Here is a 20,000-nt window from a genome sequence, read left to right as displayed (position 1 = left end):
CTGGTGCCAGTGTATGGCAGCCATTGTGTATGTGTGTGGTGTGTCTGGTGCCAGTGTATGGCAGCCATTGTGTATGTGTGTGGTGTGTCTGGTGCCAGTGTATAGCAGCCATTGTGTGTGGTGTGTCTGGTACTAGTGTATAGCAGCCATTGTGTTTGGTGTGTCTGGTACTACTGTATAGCAGCCATTGTGTGTGGTGTGTCTGGTACTACTGTATAGCAGCCATTGTGTGTGGTGTGTCTGGTACTAGTGTATAGCAGCCATTGTGTGTGGTGTGTCTGGTGCCAGTGTATAGCAGCCATTGTGTATGTGTGTGGTGTGTCTGATGCCAGTGTATGGCAGCCATTGTGTATGTGTGTGGTGTGTCTGGTGCCAGTGTATGGCAGCCATTGTGTATGTGTGTGGTGTGTCTGGTGCCAGTGTATGGCAGCCATTGTGTATGTGTGTGGTGTGTCTGGTGCCAGTGTATGGCAGCCATTGTGTATGTGTGTGGTGTGTCTGGTGCCAGTGTATGGTTGGCTGCTACACATTGATGGTGGAGGAGGAGGCTATTTCTGCTCTATATGAAGTGCTTTGAGTGTCTCTAGACGAGCAGTCAGGGTCAGGGGTCAGGAGCTGTGACTCTGACTGTGTTTTTCTTGTTCTCAAGGAGGAGATGTGGTCAGAGCTCAGACTCTCTTCTGTCTCGCCTGGTTCCACGCTGTCTGTCAGGAAAGACGCAACTACATCCCCCAGGTACGCACGCACGCACATGCACAATTTTTTTTTTTTTTTTATCGAGGCAACACTTGGATGTGAAGACTGGTGTGGTCCTTTAAGAGGAATGAGTTGGGGGCTCCAGTAGCACACCACATAGCACGCTGAGTCGCGAAGCGCTCGCCCCGGGTTCGATTCCCCGACCCGGTGGCCATGTGCCGCATGTCTTCGCCTCTTCTCCTCCTGTTTCACCCTCTCTCCTCTATCGGTCCTGTGTGGCCGCTGTCGGTCCTGCGTGGCCAAAAGGTCCTGCGTTGACCAAAAAAGATAAATGCTATAAAGAAAATATAAAAAAAATAAAAAAGAATGAGTTGGAACCAACACCCCCTTTTTCTCTCCCTAGGGTGCACTAGGTTCTATGAGTTTTCTTTCTCTCTCTCCCTAGGGTGCACTAGGTTCTATGAGTTTTCTTTCTCTCTCTCCCTAGGGTGCACTAGGTTCTATGAGTTTTCTTTCTCTCTCTCCCTAGGGTGCACTAGGTTCTATGAGTTTTCTCTCTCTCTCTCCCTAGGGATGGACTAAGTTCTATGAGTTTTCTCTCTCTCTCTCCCTAGGGATGGACTAAGTTCTATGAGTTTTCTCTCTCTCTCTCCCTAGGGATGGACTAAGTTCTATGAGTTTTCTCTCTCTCTCTCCCTAGGGATGGACTAAGTTCTATGAGTTTTCTCTATCGGATCTGCGTGCCGGCTTTGAGATCATTGACAGGCTGTTTGAAGGTGAGTAGTTACAAACAACCCCAACCGTATCTGACCCGTGATGCCAACCCTAACTAATAATAAGATAATAATGTATTCATTTAACTAGAACAAACATAGACCTATGCCACTGAGAGTTTAAAATCAAATCACTCTTGTACCTGCAACAGTATTCTCCTTTCATGGCTTTTCCTAAATAATTTGGATTTAAATGTCATCGCTTTCACAGTTCAAATTGATTGTATGCATTCACATGCAGTGATTACCACTTTACATTCAAATGTGTGTTAACAACAGTGTGATGATGAGGAAGAGTAGACCTGTTCTTTTTTTATCTGTTCTGTTTAATTCTGTTCTGTTCCACTCTGTTCTGATCCGTTCTGATCTTAGCCGTGTCTCAGTGAGGTCCAGTTTGTCTTTATGGTTGAGGGTTGAATGTGTTTCTGTGCCTCTCAGGCAGGAAGTCGCTCCAGTGGGAGTTTGTCCATGGTCTGCTGGAGAGCGCCATCTATGGGGGACGCATCGACAACCCGTCTGACCTCCGCATCCTGCAGTCCTACCTGGAGCAGTTCTTCTCTGCGCGCCTCCTCTCCTCTTCTGCTGGGAAGACGAGGAGAGGAGGAGCAACCTCCTTCCCAGCCCAGATCAGCCTCCCTAACTCCTGCAGCATACAGGCAGGACAGGAGTCTCTCTCTCTCTCTCTCTCTCTCTCTCTCTCTCTCTCTCTCTCTCTCTCTCTCTCTCTCTCTCTCTCTCTCTCTCTCTCTCTCTCTCTCTCTCTCTCTCTCTCTCTCTCTCTCTCTCTCTCTCTCTCTCTCTCTCTCTCTCTCTCTCTCTCTCTCTCTCTCCCTCTCCCTCTCCCTCTCCCTCTCTCTCTCTCTCTCCCTCTCTCCCTCTCTTCCTCTCTTCCTCTCTTCCTCTCTTCCTCTCTTCCTCTCTTCCTCTCTCCTCTCTGTCTCTCTCTGTGTCTCTCTGTGTCTTGTGCTGACTTCACCACCCTTTGCAGAGCCTTGGTGGCTGAGCAGTTGCCATACCAGGCAGTGATGCAGCCAGTCAGGATACTCTCTATAGTGCACCGGTAAAAGTTGCAGAGTATCCTGGAGTCCATGCCGAATCTCCTCAGCCTACGGAGGAAGAAGAGCCGTTGTCTCGCTGTCTTGACAACGATGCCGGTGTGACGAGACCTGGTCGTGTGAATACTTTCGGCAGCCCACTTGTCCTTCCGCATTGCTCTGATTGGCCGAGCGCGCGCATGCGCATGAGCCGCGACGCGGCCCTCAGCCAGGCAGCAATACTACGCTCCAGTTAACCTAATTTATACAAATGGAGTATTGATTACGCCGTAACGAATCATTAAAAGAATATACCGTTAACTGGAATATGTTGTTTCTTTACACATATGTTGGATTATGTAATTGGTTTGTCATGGCCGGGTCACAACAGTGAACACATACTTAACTATGTGTTCACTGTTGTGTTACTGGCTGCTTCTCGGCATAAGCCCCATAATAAGACCGTCTCTGGCTTTGTCCAGCGGACACCAGAGCTCAGCGATGCCACTCGCGGCAGCATATTCTCCCCGCTGGCGATCGGAGCACGGAGGGTCGTGGACCCGCAACGCAGCCGCGAAGCCGGCGATGCGATTTTTTATTGGTTTGTCATGACAAACCAATTACATAATCCAACATATGTGTAAAGAAACAACATATTCCAGTTAACGGTATATCTTTTTTTTTAATGATTCGTTACGGCGTAATCAATACTCCATTTGTATAAATTAGGTTAACTGGAGCGTAGTATTGCTGCCTGGCTGAGGGCCGCGTTGCGGCTCATGCGCATGCGCGCGCTCGGCCAATCAGAGCAAGGCGGAAGGACAAGTGGGCTGCCGAAAGTATTCACGCGACCAGGACAGGTCCTCACTGATGTTGACCCCGAGGAACCTGAAGCTGCTGACGCTCTCCCCCCCTGGGACTTCCTTTAGTCCACGATGAGCTCCTTCGTTTCGCTGACGTTGAGGTGGAGGTTGTTATCCTGGCATGTTGCCAGTGCACTCACTTCCTCTCTATACTTTGACTCGTCATTGCCGGTGATCAGTCGTGTCATCGGCAAACTTTTTTTTTTATCACATTTTTTTTATTATTATTTACATGAAACAAGACAACACATTAATCACAATCACAATACACAGAACTTCACAGGAAAATAACAAAAACAATAATAATACAGAAATAACAATTTATAAATTATAAAGACAAAAAGAAAAGAAAACAGAGTTCAACCTTTTTAAATTTTAAATTCAAGGGGTACTATCTAATAAATGACCAAATAGTGAAGAAATAGCTAAATAGCTGCCCCCCAATAAAATCCCCAGTTAAATTCAAGACATCACAAAAGACAAGACAGACAAGACATTTCCTCCTCCCCCTCCCACGAGACCGCCGGACTCCCCCGAACAAGCACCCCAACCCCGCTCAGCCGCACACGGCGGTCCTGACCTTCTCAGCTGCTGCGAACCACAGGTCAATCCCAGCCTGCCCCACCCCAATCACCCGCGCCGTGGATATCGCAAGATAAATCACATCCAACAGTGTTAGGGACCAGTTAATCACTTTGAGCTTCTCAGGCTCCTTCCATCTCAATGCTATTAGCTTCTTCGCTGCTGTGACGCCCGCCAGGACAACCCTTTTCAGTTGTACGGACGCGGGTAGTGTTGTTATATTGTTCAAGAGTAGCGTAACAGCTGTGAATGGGATAGTTAAGCCACACAGATCTGAAAGTTTGTCCGTTATTGACCTCCTTTTGAGAGCACAAAGTGCACCGAGAGTCGGTTATCAGTCCCATAGCAAATAGCTTCCTAGGTGTAAGATAGGTCCTATGAATATAATTAAAATTAATTTGCTGGTGATTGGGGTTGTGGGAAGACACTGGGTCTCATTCTCGAACGAAGTTACGACAAAATATTTCGTCTTAGCCAGATTTCGGCCTATTTAAGACATATTAGGGCTGGCAGTGGGAGTCTTCAAATTTTCCTGAGATCTTATTTGAGAGCAGATCTAAGAGTGCTGAGGAGCACACTTAAATATGCTCTCAGCCCACGATCAAATCTCATGATTGATTGACTAATTTAAAATGTTATTATAACTTGACATAATTAAAATAAATGACAATATTTGTACGATAAGAAATTACGAATTTGATGTCGGAAAAATAAATAATATGGATTCATCTGATCACAGGGCAGCTGGATTAACCATATCTGAACCAGCTATTTTGGACAAATAATTACTCAGATATTCAAACACAATTATGCAATTATTGTGAAATGATTGAAAATAATAATAATTTAATGCCTTCTGTGGAATTTGTATTTCTTATTTGTTACACATCTGTTTTAATGATTAATTATATACATTTGAAAGAATGCAGGTCAACATGCAATGTATCCCATTGATTGGTATACAATGGGACAGACCTTTGTTTGATTGATTGATTGAAAACTTTATTAACAGATTGCAGAATGGGTACAGTACAGTACAGCTCAATTACATAAGGGGATGCAGACCAGAGAAAGAATTTCGTCTCGTTTACATCAGGGTCCCCCATTTTCAATTCATCATAACATATATGACACACATGACACAGATAGACAGTACTGCTACATCTATACATTTATGACATACCAGATTTGCAAATACAGTACTGTTTGTGATACAAAAAGAGTCCAGAAAAGAGTACATTTGACGTAGAAACTGTTGGAGGAGGTAGGGTAGGGATGGGTGGGGGATAGACTTACACTGTACAAGCAAAACTGTACATTGGAATATTGACAACCATACTTGGTAATTTACTGTACGTTGGAGGGGGTTGATATAGCTATAAACCTGCATTCCTTCGAATATATCATTAATCAATTAAATGTATATTGAAATACACTATATAGCCTATACACCAACACTGAAATGACAGTGGATAAATAAATAAGAACTAAAGCTAATCGGTGGAAATAGACTGCATTAATATTCCATAACAAGTCTTGTGTGCGCCTACGAATGAACAGTAGCCTATAGGCTTATGGAATAATAAGCCATACTGTTCATTCATTACGCCCGCCGTAGGCTATATATATTATGTCATTCATTCATTCATTCATATACAGTACTGCGCGCGCGCGTGTGTGTGTCTGTGTGTGTGTGTGTGCGCGCGCGCGCTGCGGCAGGTGTGTACCGCGAGCTGTATATGATGCCAATACATTAATCTAATCTAGTTTTGATGGGCGCAAGCGTGATTACGAAACCTAGCCGCATTTCTCGGAGACGCTCTCTGATTGGCACTGACTGACGCTAGGTTTCGTAATCACGCGGCTCGCAAAGCACTTCCGCCATTCCATTTCACACAGCTGCGTCACTAGTTGCCTTATAAGGAACTATGGAGGCGGTGTTTTGTATGCAAATGAGCTGAACGGGAACGCGCTTTGGAGTTTACGACAGAATGCCATTCTCCAAGCAGATATCAGATCATATCATTTCTGCGACCGTTTCAGCCACTTAAGACATATCTCCAGCACGTTCAGGACTCGGAGTGTACTTGTCATAGATTATGTCTCAGTGGTTCCAAGATAAGTCTTCCAGAATATATATTTGGAAAATTTTCGGGAATGAGACCCAATGCCACATTTGCCCAAACATCATCCCAGTCAAACTCGGGGTCCAACTCCGGGATATCCACACGCCAGATTGTATCCAATGATACATTTTTATACGTGGATTGAATTAAGAGCGTATAAAAGTCTGAGACAAACCCTCTGGAGGTCGTCCTGTCCACTATGAGCCTGAGGAAGGGGTGTGGGTGCAAAGCTTGAGCCCACGGCACGCCATGCGCCCTCAGCGCTGACCTTAGTTGAAGGTAAAGAAAGAAGGACTCGCCGGGAAGATCATAAAATTCTCTTAAGTCCTGAAACGCACGGAGGCCGTTCTTATCATAAATATCCTCCAGAGTATGAACTCCCCTCCTTTGCCATTGAGGAATATTAACCGGCTTGTGCCCAACAAGGAATGGCTGGTTATTAAAAATTGGATAGTCCAGGTGCCATGGGCATTTAACCCCACACGACTTCTGTACATTACGCCACGTTTGGATCACGTGAGTTATGATTGGTCCATACCTCAGTCGGCATTTCGAAATAGGGACAGTGGAGTACACCACATCCTGCAATCTTAGCGGTGAGACCGCCGCCGCTTCTAAGGAGCGCCAAGATACAGCATCTACAGGGTCTAGCCAGCACATCAGAGGTCTCAGTGAAAAGGACCAGAAATAAAGCTTAAAATCAGGGATTGCGAGGCCCCCATCTTGTTTTCTACGTTGAGTAGTAGCTCTTTTGATTCTCTGGCGTTTGTTATTCCAGATAAACCTAGATACCATCGATTGTACCTTGCGCCAGTGGTCTATTGGAGGGGGCAGGGGGAGCATTGAGCTAACAAATTTATCCTAGGCAGGACGTTCATTTTGATTATGGAAGCCCGGGCTTGTAAGGAGTTAGGAAGGGACGACCATCTGTCTAGATCCTGGCGTATTTTATCATAAGTACCCGTGAAGTTGTACTTAGTAGTTTGACTCAGCATGGGGAATATCTCTATGCCTAAGTATTTAAAATGTTCCACTATGGGGATATCAGCTGGTAGTCGCACCGCCTTGGCCAGCTCATTAAGAGGTAGGCAGGCTGATTTGTTCCAGTTAATCTTAAAGCCTGACAATTTACCAAAGTCGTCGATTATTCCCAGTAAATTTGTGGCCGACCAGGAAGGGTCGTCCATAAAAATCAGTAGGTCATCCGCATAGAGAGCAATTTTGTGTGGTGTATTATTGATCATTATGGGGACGATGTCCTCCAATTGCCTAATAAATTGGGCCAATGGTTCGAGGGAAAGCGCGAATAGTCCTGGGCTCAGAGGACAACCCTGTCTAGAAGATCTGGAGACTGGAAAAAGTGTGGAACAGTTTTTGCCTGTCAGTATCATTGCCGACGGCGAGGCATACAGGACTTTAATCGTATGAATAAAACTCTTTCCAAGACCCATAACCTCAAGTACCTTCCACAGGTATGACCACTCTAGTCTGTCAAACGCCTTCATGGCATCCAAAGACAGAACTGTGGATGGAGCTGTATTGTCTTTACTGTTATCGACTACATGCAACAGCCTCCTAAGATTATCTGCAGCCAGGCGCCCCGGGATAAAACCAGTCTGATCGCAGTGTACCAATACCGTCATAAATCTCTGCAGGCGGCGGGCCAGCACCTTGGCAAACACTTTTAGATCGGCCCCCGAGAAGACTCAAGGGCCTATAGCTACCACAATCATTGGGATCTTTATCCTTCTTGAGAAGTAAAGAAATCAACGCCATGTTGACATCTCTTGAGAACTCCCCTTGTTCGATAGCGTAATTGATCATATCGAGCATCAATGGACCCAGTTGGTCCCATAAAGCTAAATATACCTCGGGTGGAATACCATCCCAGCCTGGTGCCTTACCCCTCTGCAATTCAGCAATAGTCTCCCTTAGTTCCATAAGAGTGATCGGTTTCCCCAGTTCCTTAGCCTCTTCCTCAGAAATGTGGGGTATCTCAAGCCCGCCAATGAACGATTCAAATTTAGAGTTATCGAAATTAACCTCTGAGCTATATAACTGTGAGTAAAACTCTTTAAAAGTGTCGTTGATCTTTTTCGAATCAGTAGTGACTGTACCCTGTCGCGTCTTGATCGAAGGGATATCCGAGAAATGATCATTCGAGCGTATTTTCATTGCCAATAGATGGCTAGGCCTGGAACCGTGAAAGTAGTAATTTTGCCTTGTCCTATATATCAAGAACTCAGACTGTTGTTTAAGTATGGAGTTTCTTTCTTTCTTGACTATCTTACGTTGTGTGTTTAGTCGTTCACTATAGTTAGTTTGCAAAGATGCGTATAGGTCCGCATATAATGTTTCCAGTCCTTCTAGTTTTTTTGACCGGGATTTTACGCAAATTGGAGGCGAAAAGTGTGACATGACCCCTGATAAATCCTTTCAATGCGTTCCACAGGACTCTAGGGTCTTCGACCGTGCCAACATTGATCTGCAAGAATTCAGCTAGTTTACTCCTGAACTTAGAACAGAAATCATTGTTCTTTAATAAGGTTGAGTTAAAACGCCATCTGGGAGCTCTCGTGGAGAGCCTGCCAAAGGTTGCCATAAGGAAAATCCCCTTGTGGTCCGAGAGAGCCAGGGGAACCAATGAGACGTCGAAACTATCAAACATATTAGGGGACGCGAATGCATAGTCTATTCGAGAGAAGGTTTTGTGTCTGGCTGACAGGTGAGAGTAATCCTTGAGGGTGGGATTGGATATGCGCCATAGGTCTGCGAGGCCCGTGTCCTGGGCCCACATCATGAGGGCCTTAGAGGACCGTTTTTGGTCGCTTGTTTCAGAGGACCCGGACCTATCCATCTCCGCATCCCAGCACGCATTAAAATCGCCACCCACAATGAGAGCGTATCCAGTAAGTTCCAACATATTCTTCGTGATTGTATTATAGAACGCTGAATCAAATGTGTTAGGGGCATACAATGCTATTATTGCCATCTTCCTATGAGAGAACTCAACTTTTGCTATAGTAATCCTTCCCTCCGTGTCCGACCAAACATCCAGGACTTTGATATCAAGGTTACGTCTTGTAACTATGACGACTCCTTTTGTCTTATCATCGGCTGAGGATGAGGAGATAACGTGATATTGTCGATTTGCTAGCCTTGACACATCACCCACCAATAAATGCGTCTCACTAAGGAGAGCAATGTCAATAATATTTCTTCTCTTCAATAAGCAAAGGACACTGGCACGCTTGTGTGGGGCGTTAAGACCCCCTGCGTTCCAAATTAAAATATTCAATTTAGCCATGGTCGAATTTGTCTAAATGCGTGGAGAACATACCAGTGCAGCCAGGCTGAGGACAGAGGCGCTGATCCAGGCGGGCCCAGACGGTCAATCCCAGGAGTTCAGAGGAGGAACAATTACACACATATAGGACAACAGTACAGAAAACACAGAAAAATACCACCCCAGTTACAACCCCCCCTCCTTCTACTCTATACCCTAACCCACCCGTCCTAATATTAACCCTCCTATCCCCATTCTCCAATCCCCTCCCTATGCCCCATCCACTAAGGATGGTCATCTTCCTATCGTTTCCCACTGGAATCATGGATCCAATAAGACGCTCTCCACTCCGACCCCCTCTCTAGATAAACCCCTGATTAAACCCCCACTAGTCCAATAAACACAAATAAAAAATAAACATTTTAAATTCAATAAAGTTATCGGTCGAAAACCACCGTGAGCCTTGGCCCTAACATGAGACAACTATAAGGGAAAAATAGCCATTATTATATAATAACTCAACATCATCCCTGTAACCAACTACCTCCGCATCTGCGTATCAATGTCGCAATGTTATAGCACAAATGGATAAAGGAAAATTAAAAAAAATTAATTAAAAATTAAAGCATACCAGAAGATAGTCTAAGGCAGGACCGGATCACAGTTAAATTGTGCAAACAGACGTCATTTAAACAGCAACAATAAAAAGAAAAGGGAAAAAGGGTTATGGTCAAGGTGCACGCATTTAACAGCCCCTCTGGTCAGGCACAAAGGCTGGAATGACATAATCCTATATAAGAATAGAATTAAACACCTTCATTAACCCGGGGATAGTAATAAGCTATACCTGACACAACCTGTTATCATATATTGCATATATATACTTAACCGACCTTCTACTACTGGAGCCCAAAGCTCAAAACAGCCTGGATATAAAAAATTAAAGCATACAAGAAGTTAGTTAAGGACCCGATCACTGTTGAATTGTGCAAACAGCAACAACAACCAAAATACGTAAACATTAACGGGTCTCGAATGTCTCGGCGCGGGCAATAGACACAGCCTGCTAGTTAGCCCGAGGCTAGCGCGTAAGCTAGTGATGAATCCAGCTAGCACGCTAGAATCTGTTATGTACATTGTCCAGCTAGCTTGCTAGCTTTCATAGAGGCGACACACACGTACGACCATGAGGTCAGCATTAGCAAGTAACAGAAGTCATTGGGATGCCCCGCTAGCTTGGATGGGCAGTGGACAGTTAGCCTGTCTGGGCATGACAACAAGCATTTGTGAGTAGACCGCCCTATCAATGTATTTAGGCCCACATCGCCAAGTCACTCACCCGACATAGTTATCAAGCTACAGTCTCGGCTATCCCCCCGAGATATTCCTCCGCTTTAGCCAACGACCAAAATGAACGACGATCATCGCCCTTACACAGCACAGATAATCTCGCGGGGCGAATAGCGTAGGCCTCAGGCCCAGTTTCCATAGCCTGGCCATGGCCACTTTGTATTCGCCTCTCTGTGCTTGAACCTCCGGCGTAAAGTCTTCGAAAATGGCCACTTTGTGATCGCCGAGACCTAGTTTACCCCTTCTGGCACGGGCCGACCGCATGATGAGCTCCCTCTGTTGTAGCCTGTTTAGCTTGACAATGATGGGCCTCGGCTCTTTGTCACTCCAGGACTGGTCTTGCCCGCTCTGTAGGCCGACTCGCATACGGGTGGGCTGGGGAGGACATCTTTCCCCAGTATTTTCTGCAACAATTCCGGCATGGTCTCCGAGAGACGACCTCCCTCACTGCCCTCCGGTACACCAACAATCCTGATGTTGTAGCGTCTCTCCCGGGACTGCATTTCCACAATTACCGACTGTAGTTTGGCAACTTCAGCCTGCCTAGCCAGCAGGGAGCTCTCCAGACACGCCAGCCTCTCGCCCTGTAGTGAGGCCTCTGTCGTTAGCGTGGCTAGTTCGTTAGCATTAGCCGTGGAGGCAGCATGTAGCGACTCCATCTTCTCTCTCAATGGGTCGACCGCCAACCTAATTTCCTCTGTCATCTCTCGATGAAGGGTATCAAAAAATTCCGCCTGCACTTTTCTTTGTGTTTCAGCGAAGCGTACCTCAAAGTCTGCATGGAGTTTGGTCATGACCGAGAGAACAGCTTCGCTTATCTCACTGATTCCGGGCGACGGCGAGGGTAGACCCGGTGGCAGTTTGCCGGCTGGAGTGCTCATGGATCTGGTCTCCACCGACATCGCAGAAAGTTGAAAAAAGTCGACGAAAGAAACTCGACGACTCAACAAGCAGACTAATAACAAATAAAAATAAAATAAAGACTAATGGGGAGAAAAGTGTATTTTGCACGATAGAAGGGAGCTCTCGTGAAACACGTCTCACTCCATGAACGCCTGGCTCCGCCCCCCCCCGTGTCATCAGCAAACTTGATGATGGTGTTGGAGCTCTGTGTGGCCACACAGTCATGTGTGAACAGGGAGTACAGGAGGGGGCAGTACGCAGCCCTGGGGGGCACCGGTGCTGAGAGTCCGTGTGGAGGAGGTGATGGAGCCCATCCTCACAGCCTGGGGTCTGCCTGTCAGGACATCCTGGATCCAGCTGCACAGGGCTGGGTTAAGTCCTAGGTCCCTGAGTTTGATGGTGAGTTTGGAGGGCACAGTAGTGTTGAATGCTGAGTTGTAGTCGATAAACAGCATTCTCACATATGTGTCCCTCTGGTCCAGGTGGGAGAGGGCGGTGTGGAGGGTGAGGGAGATGGCGTTGTCTGTAGATGAACTGTAGTGGGTCCACTGCAGAGGGCTTTTGCTTTCTTGGGGACAGGGACAATGGTGGTCTTCTTGAAACATGTGGGGACTAGGGACAGTAGCAGGGATGGGTTGAAGATATCTGTGAAGACATCCACCTGCTCATCTGCACACGCCCTGAGTACTCTGCCAGGGATACCATCCGTGCTAGGTGCCTAATGTGTGTTAACCCTTTTAAAGGTTTTACACACTTCTGCCCTAGCTAGTTCCAGTGGGCAGGAGTCCGCGTCTGGTGTGTTATCCACAGCAGGGGTGTTGTCCTCAAATCGTGTCCCAGGGGTGTTGTCCTCTGGGAGGGAAACGGGCAATTTTTCCCTTTGTAGTCTGTGATTGTTTTTAGTCCAGACCACATGTTTCTTGTGTTAGAGCAATGCTAGTTTGACTCTACCCTGCCCCTGTATTGTCTCTTTGCATCCTTAATTGCCTTCTGGAGCTGGTACCTGGACTTCCTGTATTCGTCCAGGTCCCCAGAATTGTAGGCAGCAGTTCGAGCTTTAAGCCTGGTCTGTACTTCACCATTCATCCATGGCTTCTGGTTGGGGAAGGTTCTGATGTTAGTTCTTTCACTTTGCAACGTGTGGTTTGACTGAGTGAATGCCAGGTGTGGAGTGGATGTAATCCTGTTGCAACCAATCACAGCACATGTGCTTTAAAAACACCTAACAGGCCACATTTCCCCCTGGAAAGTTGCTCTATCGTGCCTTAATTCTGTTTAAAAAGATACTGTATTAGGCGGCTACGTGGCGTAGTGGGCAAGGCGCTCGCCACGAATGCGGAGACGCTGGGCTCGCCTGTTCGAGCCCAGCGCTCCACATTGCTTTCAGTTTAGCTGGTTGTTCATACTAATACACATTGGCCGTATTAGGGGGTGGGAAACTGATGGGTGGGCATCGGGCGTTGTGGACAGCGACTCCTACAGGTCGGTTGGTGCGCCTGCGCAGTAGAATCAGGAAGTGTCGGGGGCAGCGTGAGCCTCCCACGCGGTACTCCTCGCCACTGAGAGATCGAGCTGCGCAGGTGAAAAGATGAGACTGCTGTTACCTCAAGTACCGGAGGGGACTTGTGCTATGTATGACTTAGTCCACATTGCAGCCGGCTTGTGGGAGACAAGAAACAGCGTTCGTGACAGGGGAGGGTTGAATTGGATGATACGAAAATTGGGATGGGAGAAAATATAGAAAATGGGAGAAAAAGTGGATAAAAAAAAAATATATATATAATGTTATGTCACAATGGCAAAACCTTTCAGAAAACAAGTGACGCATAACATGACCAGAAGAAGCTGTAACTGTAACTCTCACCAATACATGGCTGACCCTTGACCCCTGACCTTAACTGTGTGTGTACAGGACTACCGCAGTGTGATTGAAAATCTTCCAGAAGACGACCGTCCGGCTTTCTTTGGTCTTCCAGCCAACATAGAGAGATCCTCCCAACGCTCTGCCAGCAGCCAGGTACACATACACACAAGGACACGCTGCCCGGGAGGAGCAGGAATTGAACCGGGAACCTTCGGATTACCAGACGACTGCTCTACCTCCCGTGCCACTGTCATCTGGTAAATCACATGCATGGGGCAACAGTGGCTCAGGAGGTAGAGCAAGTCGTCTGTTAATCCGGAGGTTCCCGGTTAGATTCCCACTCCTCCCGGGCAGCACGTCTAAGTATCCTTGAGCAAGACACTTAACCCCTAATTAGGCTAATTGCTTCCAATGAGCAGGTTGGCACCTTGCATGGTCGCCTCCGCCGTCGGTTTGTGAATGTGCGAGTGAACGGGTAAAAGGTGAGGAACAAATTGTAAAGTGATTTGGATAAAAGCGCTATATAAATGTACCATCCGAGTAACTCTAGGACTAGCCTCTAGAGCACATGTGGGCAAACAACACTTCCAGTTGTTGGGCTGGCTCCCTCTGGAAGCCAGGGCCCTCATTTATCAAGTTTTCTTAGAAAATGTTCTATTTCCATACGTAAGCACAGAATTTAGAATGTGTGCACGCACAAAAAAAACGGGATTTATCACACGTGCGTACACAGGTCCTACGCACACCTGTCATGATAAATATCACCTTGCTCCTACGCTGAGGCTCGTGCACACTTTCACGTATTTGCATACCAGAACCGCCCCGATTAACCATATACGGTAATGGAACACCCCCATGAAATGTGGAAAAGTGGACTGACCCGAGGGAAGGGTGTTATGGAGAAATACGAGACAGGTTGACAGACGTGTACACGTACGGTGATGTCGGATATGATATCTATTAACCATTGCTGCCTGGGCAGCGCAAACACTAATAAAGACGGTGCTGGAATATGACTGCCTTTTCCCGTTTTGTTCGATTAATACCCAGGGATTAAAGTTCTCCTCAATTTTATTCCAAATCGCGACGGATTTCATAAAATAATAATGCAGTGTTGACTAGGGATGCCCCCCGGACCCCGGTTTTAAACGGGAACCGGTACTATATTAGAAAATACCGGAGTATTTATAAGCTCTGACGTCCTCGGTACTGCTATCGATACTCTAGAGAAATTATTATTATTATTATTATTTAAAAGTTGCGAACGATCCTCTCTCTGTCTCTGCACGAGAAGCGAGCCGCAGCCAGCGAGTCAATTATTACACACACTCCTCGCGAGTCGCTCGCTAGTGCTACACATAGACATACGGGTACTACATACGGGTACTCCTTAATGAAAGTGCTCCCGACGCCCCGTGCTATAGCGCGCGGCACACAGACAGCAGCTCTGCATGCACTGAGTCGTGATCATGGCGGATAGAGCGAAGCGTTCTAAAGTATGGATATACTTTACAAGGGTCAATGCCGACAATGCACGTTGCCACAAGTGCAACAAAACATTTGCCAGTAAGGGTGGCAATACGAGCAAATCAATTTATCAAAACATCTGTTGGCAAAACATGATATTAGTGTGCAGAAATGCGCGTATTCGACTGCCTTGCGCGCAGTGTTCCATCTGCATACTGCAGCCGTAACCCAAGATACGGAGTTGCCTAGGCTAATAACGAATTATTACAAATAGGCTAATAAACAAAACAATTGTTTAGCTACAAATACTACAATCTAAACTTTTTATAGATCGTCAAGCTGAGGCGTCAGCCACTATGTCCCAGCCCAGTGAGCCCAGGGCCACCACACATCCTCCCTCTACCTCCCTCCACCACCCAAAGTCCTTTCTCCCTAGCAGCTAGAGGAAGGATGACAGAGGATAGGGTGAACGAGTGTCACAGTTCTGTTAGCCTTTTGCATTTGTTGTTTATTATAAAAAGTCTATAATTCAGAGTCAGACACATTTAAAACATTGTTGCTGCTGTTGCTGAAGAAATTATATTAATTTATTATATTTATTTATAAAGTTATATAAAAGAACATTGCTGCTGCTGTTGCTGAAGAAATTATATTTATTTATAATACTTATTTATAAAGTTGTATTTATAAATAATAAAGCAATGTTGATTCTGTTCTTAATTAATTGTCTTTTTTTCTTGCAAAAAAATAACCAAAAAGAACCGATAAGAGTATCGATAAAGTACCGAACCGTTAAGCAGTATCGATAAGAGTAGTAGTATCGATAAAATCCTAACGATACCCATCCCTAGTGTTGACCAGTTTATAAAAAATATTTAAAATGTTTATTAGCAACGCCGAGCTTTCAAACCATCCCGTATTTGTGTCCGAAACCCTCGTGCACCTGTGAGTACCTTTGAAACGTCTCTGTGATTCTTGTATAACGAACGGTTCGGCCAGAACCAGTCCTTCATGGTAAATCTAGGTTGGTTTCCCATTGAGGAGCAAGTGACAGTGCATTCACTCGGTGCAAAAAAAAAGACTGTCTTTTACTGTTAGTGTCTCAGTGAAGTTTCAACGGAGCGAGGTAATCTATTCTAACCAACAAATTGAAGTAGAAAGCATTTCGTTGTGGCCAATCTTATTTGAAACAATATTTAATCGCGTTTGGAGGTTGGTGTTCTGCGTCTGCCCCCGTGCCAAACAAGCAAGCCAACCTATTGTTCGCGCATGAGCCCGTTATAATTACACTACTGTCGCTATTTCACAATGAACTATAATGAATTACGGTTCATACAGAACACGCGCCAGTAATGCACGGAAGCTTATTTCCGCGTTGAAACTAATACATGCAACTGATGAGAGCTATGCCGTCCGTCTGCAGTCCCCATATTCTACCACAGGGCGTCACCTACGCATGCTCTGGGCTGTGCGTAGACATACGCACAAAGTCAAGTTCACGTTCAAATTGATAAATCCCACACTTTGCTTAGAAATGGTCGTACGCACGGGTTAAGCACATATCTGTGCGTACGCAACGTTGATGAATGAGGGCCCAGGTCCGTTCAACTTCAGCTCAATATAGTTCACAACATTTATAATAATAGGGCCCCCACTTATCTTACAAATAATTTTCAGTGGAATAGGGACATGCATACCCATAACATCAAAGCCAGCATTGCAAGGTTCAAAACAAATATGGGCAAATGTTCTTTTAAATTCTGGGGAGCCACAAATTGGAATTGGCTACCTTCACAGCTAAAATGTATTAGTAGCCGACACAATTTTAAGAAAGTCAAATCATGGCTCCTCGACAATGTTAAAAACTAGATTTTAAAATGCATGAAAATGTTGTCTGATACATTGTTGTCTGTGGCTACGTTTGTACTGCATTTAAAATGTACATATCTATGTAGTTTGTCAAATTGTTATTTGTGGTCATGTTTTGTATTGCTTGTCTGTCTGAGACAAAGGACCACAATGAAAATAAGTCTTGACTTTTTGTGTAGCATCCTTGATGTTTTCTGGAATCTTCTATTTTTTTTTTTTATGTAAAATTAAATAAAGTCAAACCATTTTAATCGGAAAGTTCCCGGTAAAATTCCGGCTCCTCCCGGCAAGACACTTAACCCCTAACTGCTCTCAATGAGCAGGTCAGCACCTTGCATGGTAGCCCCTTACGTGACTGCGATCTGCAAGCCAGGGGCTTTTGGTATCCGCAGTCACTCTCAGCTATGTACCTACCAGGCTAGTTTGGACCACCAAGCGTTGCTTCTGAGCTGGGGGTGGGTCAAAATATATCAGATATGAATTTCAAAAGGTACCCAGCGTACAATATGGGTTTCACACAGCGAGGCGCTGGGGTCTGAAAGCTCGGAGTTGCTAATAAACAGTTTAAATCATTGTTACAAAACGAGTGGTATACTTAGAGCGAGCCGTGTATTTCCGCCGTTGGTGTCACAGCGCATGCGCACCAGGCAGCCAAATAGCCCGGTGCGCATGCGCTGTGACACCAACGGCGGAAATACACGGCTCGCTCTAAGTACCACTCGCGCTTGGTGGTCCAAACTAGCCTGGTAGGTACATAGCTGAGAACTGCGGATACCAAAAGCCCCTGGCTTGCAGATCGCAGTCACGTAAGGGGCTACTTGCATGGTTGCCTCTGCCGTCGTGTGTGAGGCATAAGTTGTAAAGCGCTTTAGGTAAAAGTGCTATTTAAACGCAGTCCACATATAAACACAGTCCATGCACATAAAATATGGTTCAATATGGTTCAATATGTTTTTAGAACACCTATGGATACAAAAAACATCTTCTATACCTATTACAACAGAGATAAAACTAAATCACACTGTCTGGCTACCTATTACAACAGAGATGGAACTCAATCACACTGTCTGGCTACCTATTAGATATACCTACTAGAGTAGGGTTAGACTAGAGTAGGATCAGGTTAGACTAGAGTAGGATCAGGTTAGACTAGAGTTAGACTAGGATCAGGTTAGACTAGAGTTAGACTAGGATCAGAGTTAGACTAGAGTTAGACTAGGCTCAGGGTTAGACTAGAGTTAGACTAGGCTCAGGGTTAGACTAGAGTTAGACTAGGATCAGGTTAGACTAGAGTTAGACTAGGATCAGAGTTAGACTAGAGTTAGACTAGGATCAGAGTTAGACTAGAGTTAGACTAGGATCAGAGTTAGACTAGAGTTAGACTAGGATCAGGTTAGACTAGAGTTAGACTCGGCTCAGGGTTAGACTAGAGTTAGACTAGGCTCAGGTTAGACTAGAGTTAGACTAGGATCAGGGTTAGACTAGAGTAGGCCTAGGGTTAGACTAGAGTTAGACTAGGATCAGAGTTAGACGAGAACCCTTATGAACCTGAGCTGAGGAGAGAGAGGGCACACAGTACACAGGCCGTACTACACTCTAAAAGATAAAACATGTATTGATTCAGTTATTGATTGACGATTGATTGATTGATTGACTGACTAACTGATTGAATAATTGATCTTCCAGGTGATTTCGCAGCTGCGTATCTTGAGTTGTGCCGTTGCGGCAGGTTCCAAGTTTGACAGAGAGCTTTGGTCCAATAGTCTTTCACCGGTCCTCAACCTCTGGAAGAAACTGCACCAGGTGAGCAGCACCCCAGCATCTATCTATCTATCTAACCATAAACACCCCAGCATCTATCTATCTAACCATAAACACCCCAGCATCTATCTATCTAACCATAAACACCCCAGCATCTATCTATCTAACCATAAACACCACAGCATCTATCTATCTAACCATAAACACCACAACATCTATCTATCTAACCATAAACACCCCAGCATCTATCTATCTAACCATAAACACCACAGCATCTATCTATCTAACCATAAACACCACAGCATCTATCTATCTAACCATAAACACCACAGCATCTATCTATCTAACCATAAACACCCCAGCATCTATCTATCTAACCATAAACACCACAGCATCTATCTATCTAACCATAAACACCACAGCATCTATCTATCTAACCATAAACACCACAGCATCTATCTATCTAACCATAAACACCCCAGCATCTATCTATCTAACCATAAACACCACAACATCTATATATCTAACCATAAACACCACAACATCTATCTATCTAACCATAAACACCACAGCATCTATCTATCTAACCATAAACACCACAGCATCTATCTATCTAACCATAAACACCACAGCATCTATCTATCTAACCATAAACACCACAGCATCTATCTATCTAACCATAAACACCACAGCATCTATCTATCCAACCATAAACACCACAGCATCTATCTATCCAACCATAAACACCACAGCATCTATCTATCTAACCATAAACACCACAGCATCTATCTATCCAACCATAAACACCACAGCATCTATCTATCTAACCATAAACACCACAGCATCTATCTATCTAACCATAAACACCACAGCATCTATCTATCTAACCATAAACACCACAGCATCTATCTATCCAACCATAAACACCACAGCATCTATATATCTAACCATAAACACCACAGCATCTATCTATCTAACCATAAACACCACAGCATCTATCTATCTAACCATAAACACCACAGCATCTATCTATCTAACCATAAACACCACAACATCTATCTATCTAACCATAAACACCACAGCATCTATCTATCTAACCATAAACACCACAGCATCTATCTATCTAACCATAAACACCACAGCATCTATCTATCTAACCATAAACACCACAACATCTATCTATCTAACCATAAACACCACAGCATCTATCTATCTAACCATAAACACCACAACATCTATCTATCTAACCATAAACACCACAGCATCTATATATCTAACCATAAACACCACAGCATCTATCTATCTAACCATAAACACCACAACATCTATATATCTAACCATAAACACCACAACATCTATCTATCTAACCATAAACACCACAGCATCTATCTATCTAACCATAAACACCACAACATCTATCTATCTA

General features: G+C 45.0%; 1 protein-coding gene across 1 annotated transcript in view; it reads left to right on the top strand.

Moving 5' to 3' along the window:
- dync2h1 (dynein cytoplasmic 2 heavy chain 1) overlaps positions 1-20,000 on the top strand; it is a gene marked incomplete at its 5' end in the record, with an annotated part of 340,281 nt that overhangs the window by 315,475 nt on the left and 4,806 nt on the right. The window contains 5 exons of the mRNA XM_084336726.1: positions 650-735; positions 1,397-1,472; positions 1,908-2,125; positions 13,526-13,630; positions 18,500-18,616. Coding sequence (XP_084192852.1) covers positions 650-735; positions 1,397-1,472; positions 1,908-2,125; positions 13,526-13,630; positions 18,500-18,616 — 602 coding nt within the window. The remainder of the gene's footprint in view (positions 1-649; positions 736-1,396; positions 1,473-1,907; positions 2,126-13,525; positions 13,631-18,499; positions 18,617-20,000) is intronic.

This window comes from Notolepis coatsorum, assembly GCF_963971535.1.
Source record: "Notolepis coatsorum genome assembly, chromosome: 1".
Classification (NCBI taxonomy): Eukaryota; Metazoa; Chordata; class Actinopteri; order Aulopiformes; family Paralepididae; genus Notolepis; species Notolepis coatsorum.
This window is presented reverse-complemented; position numbering and strand designations above follow the sequence as displayed.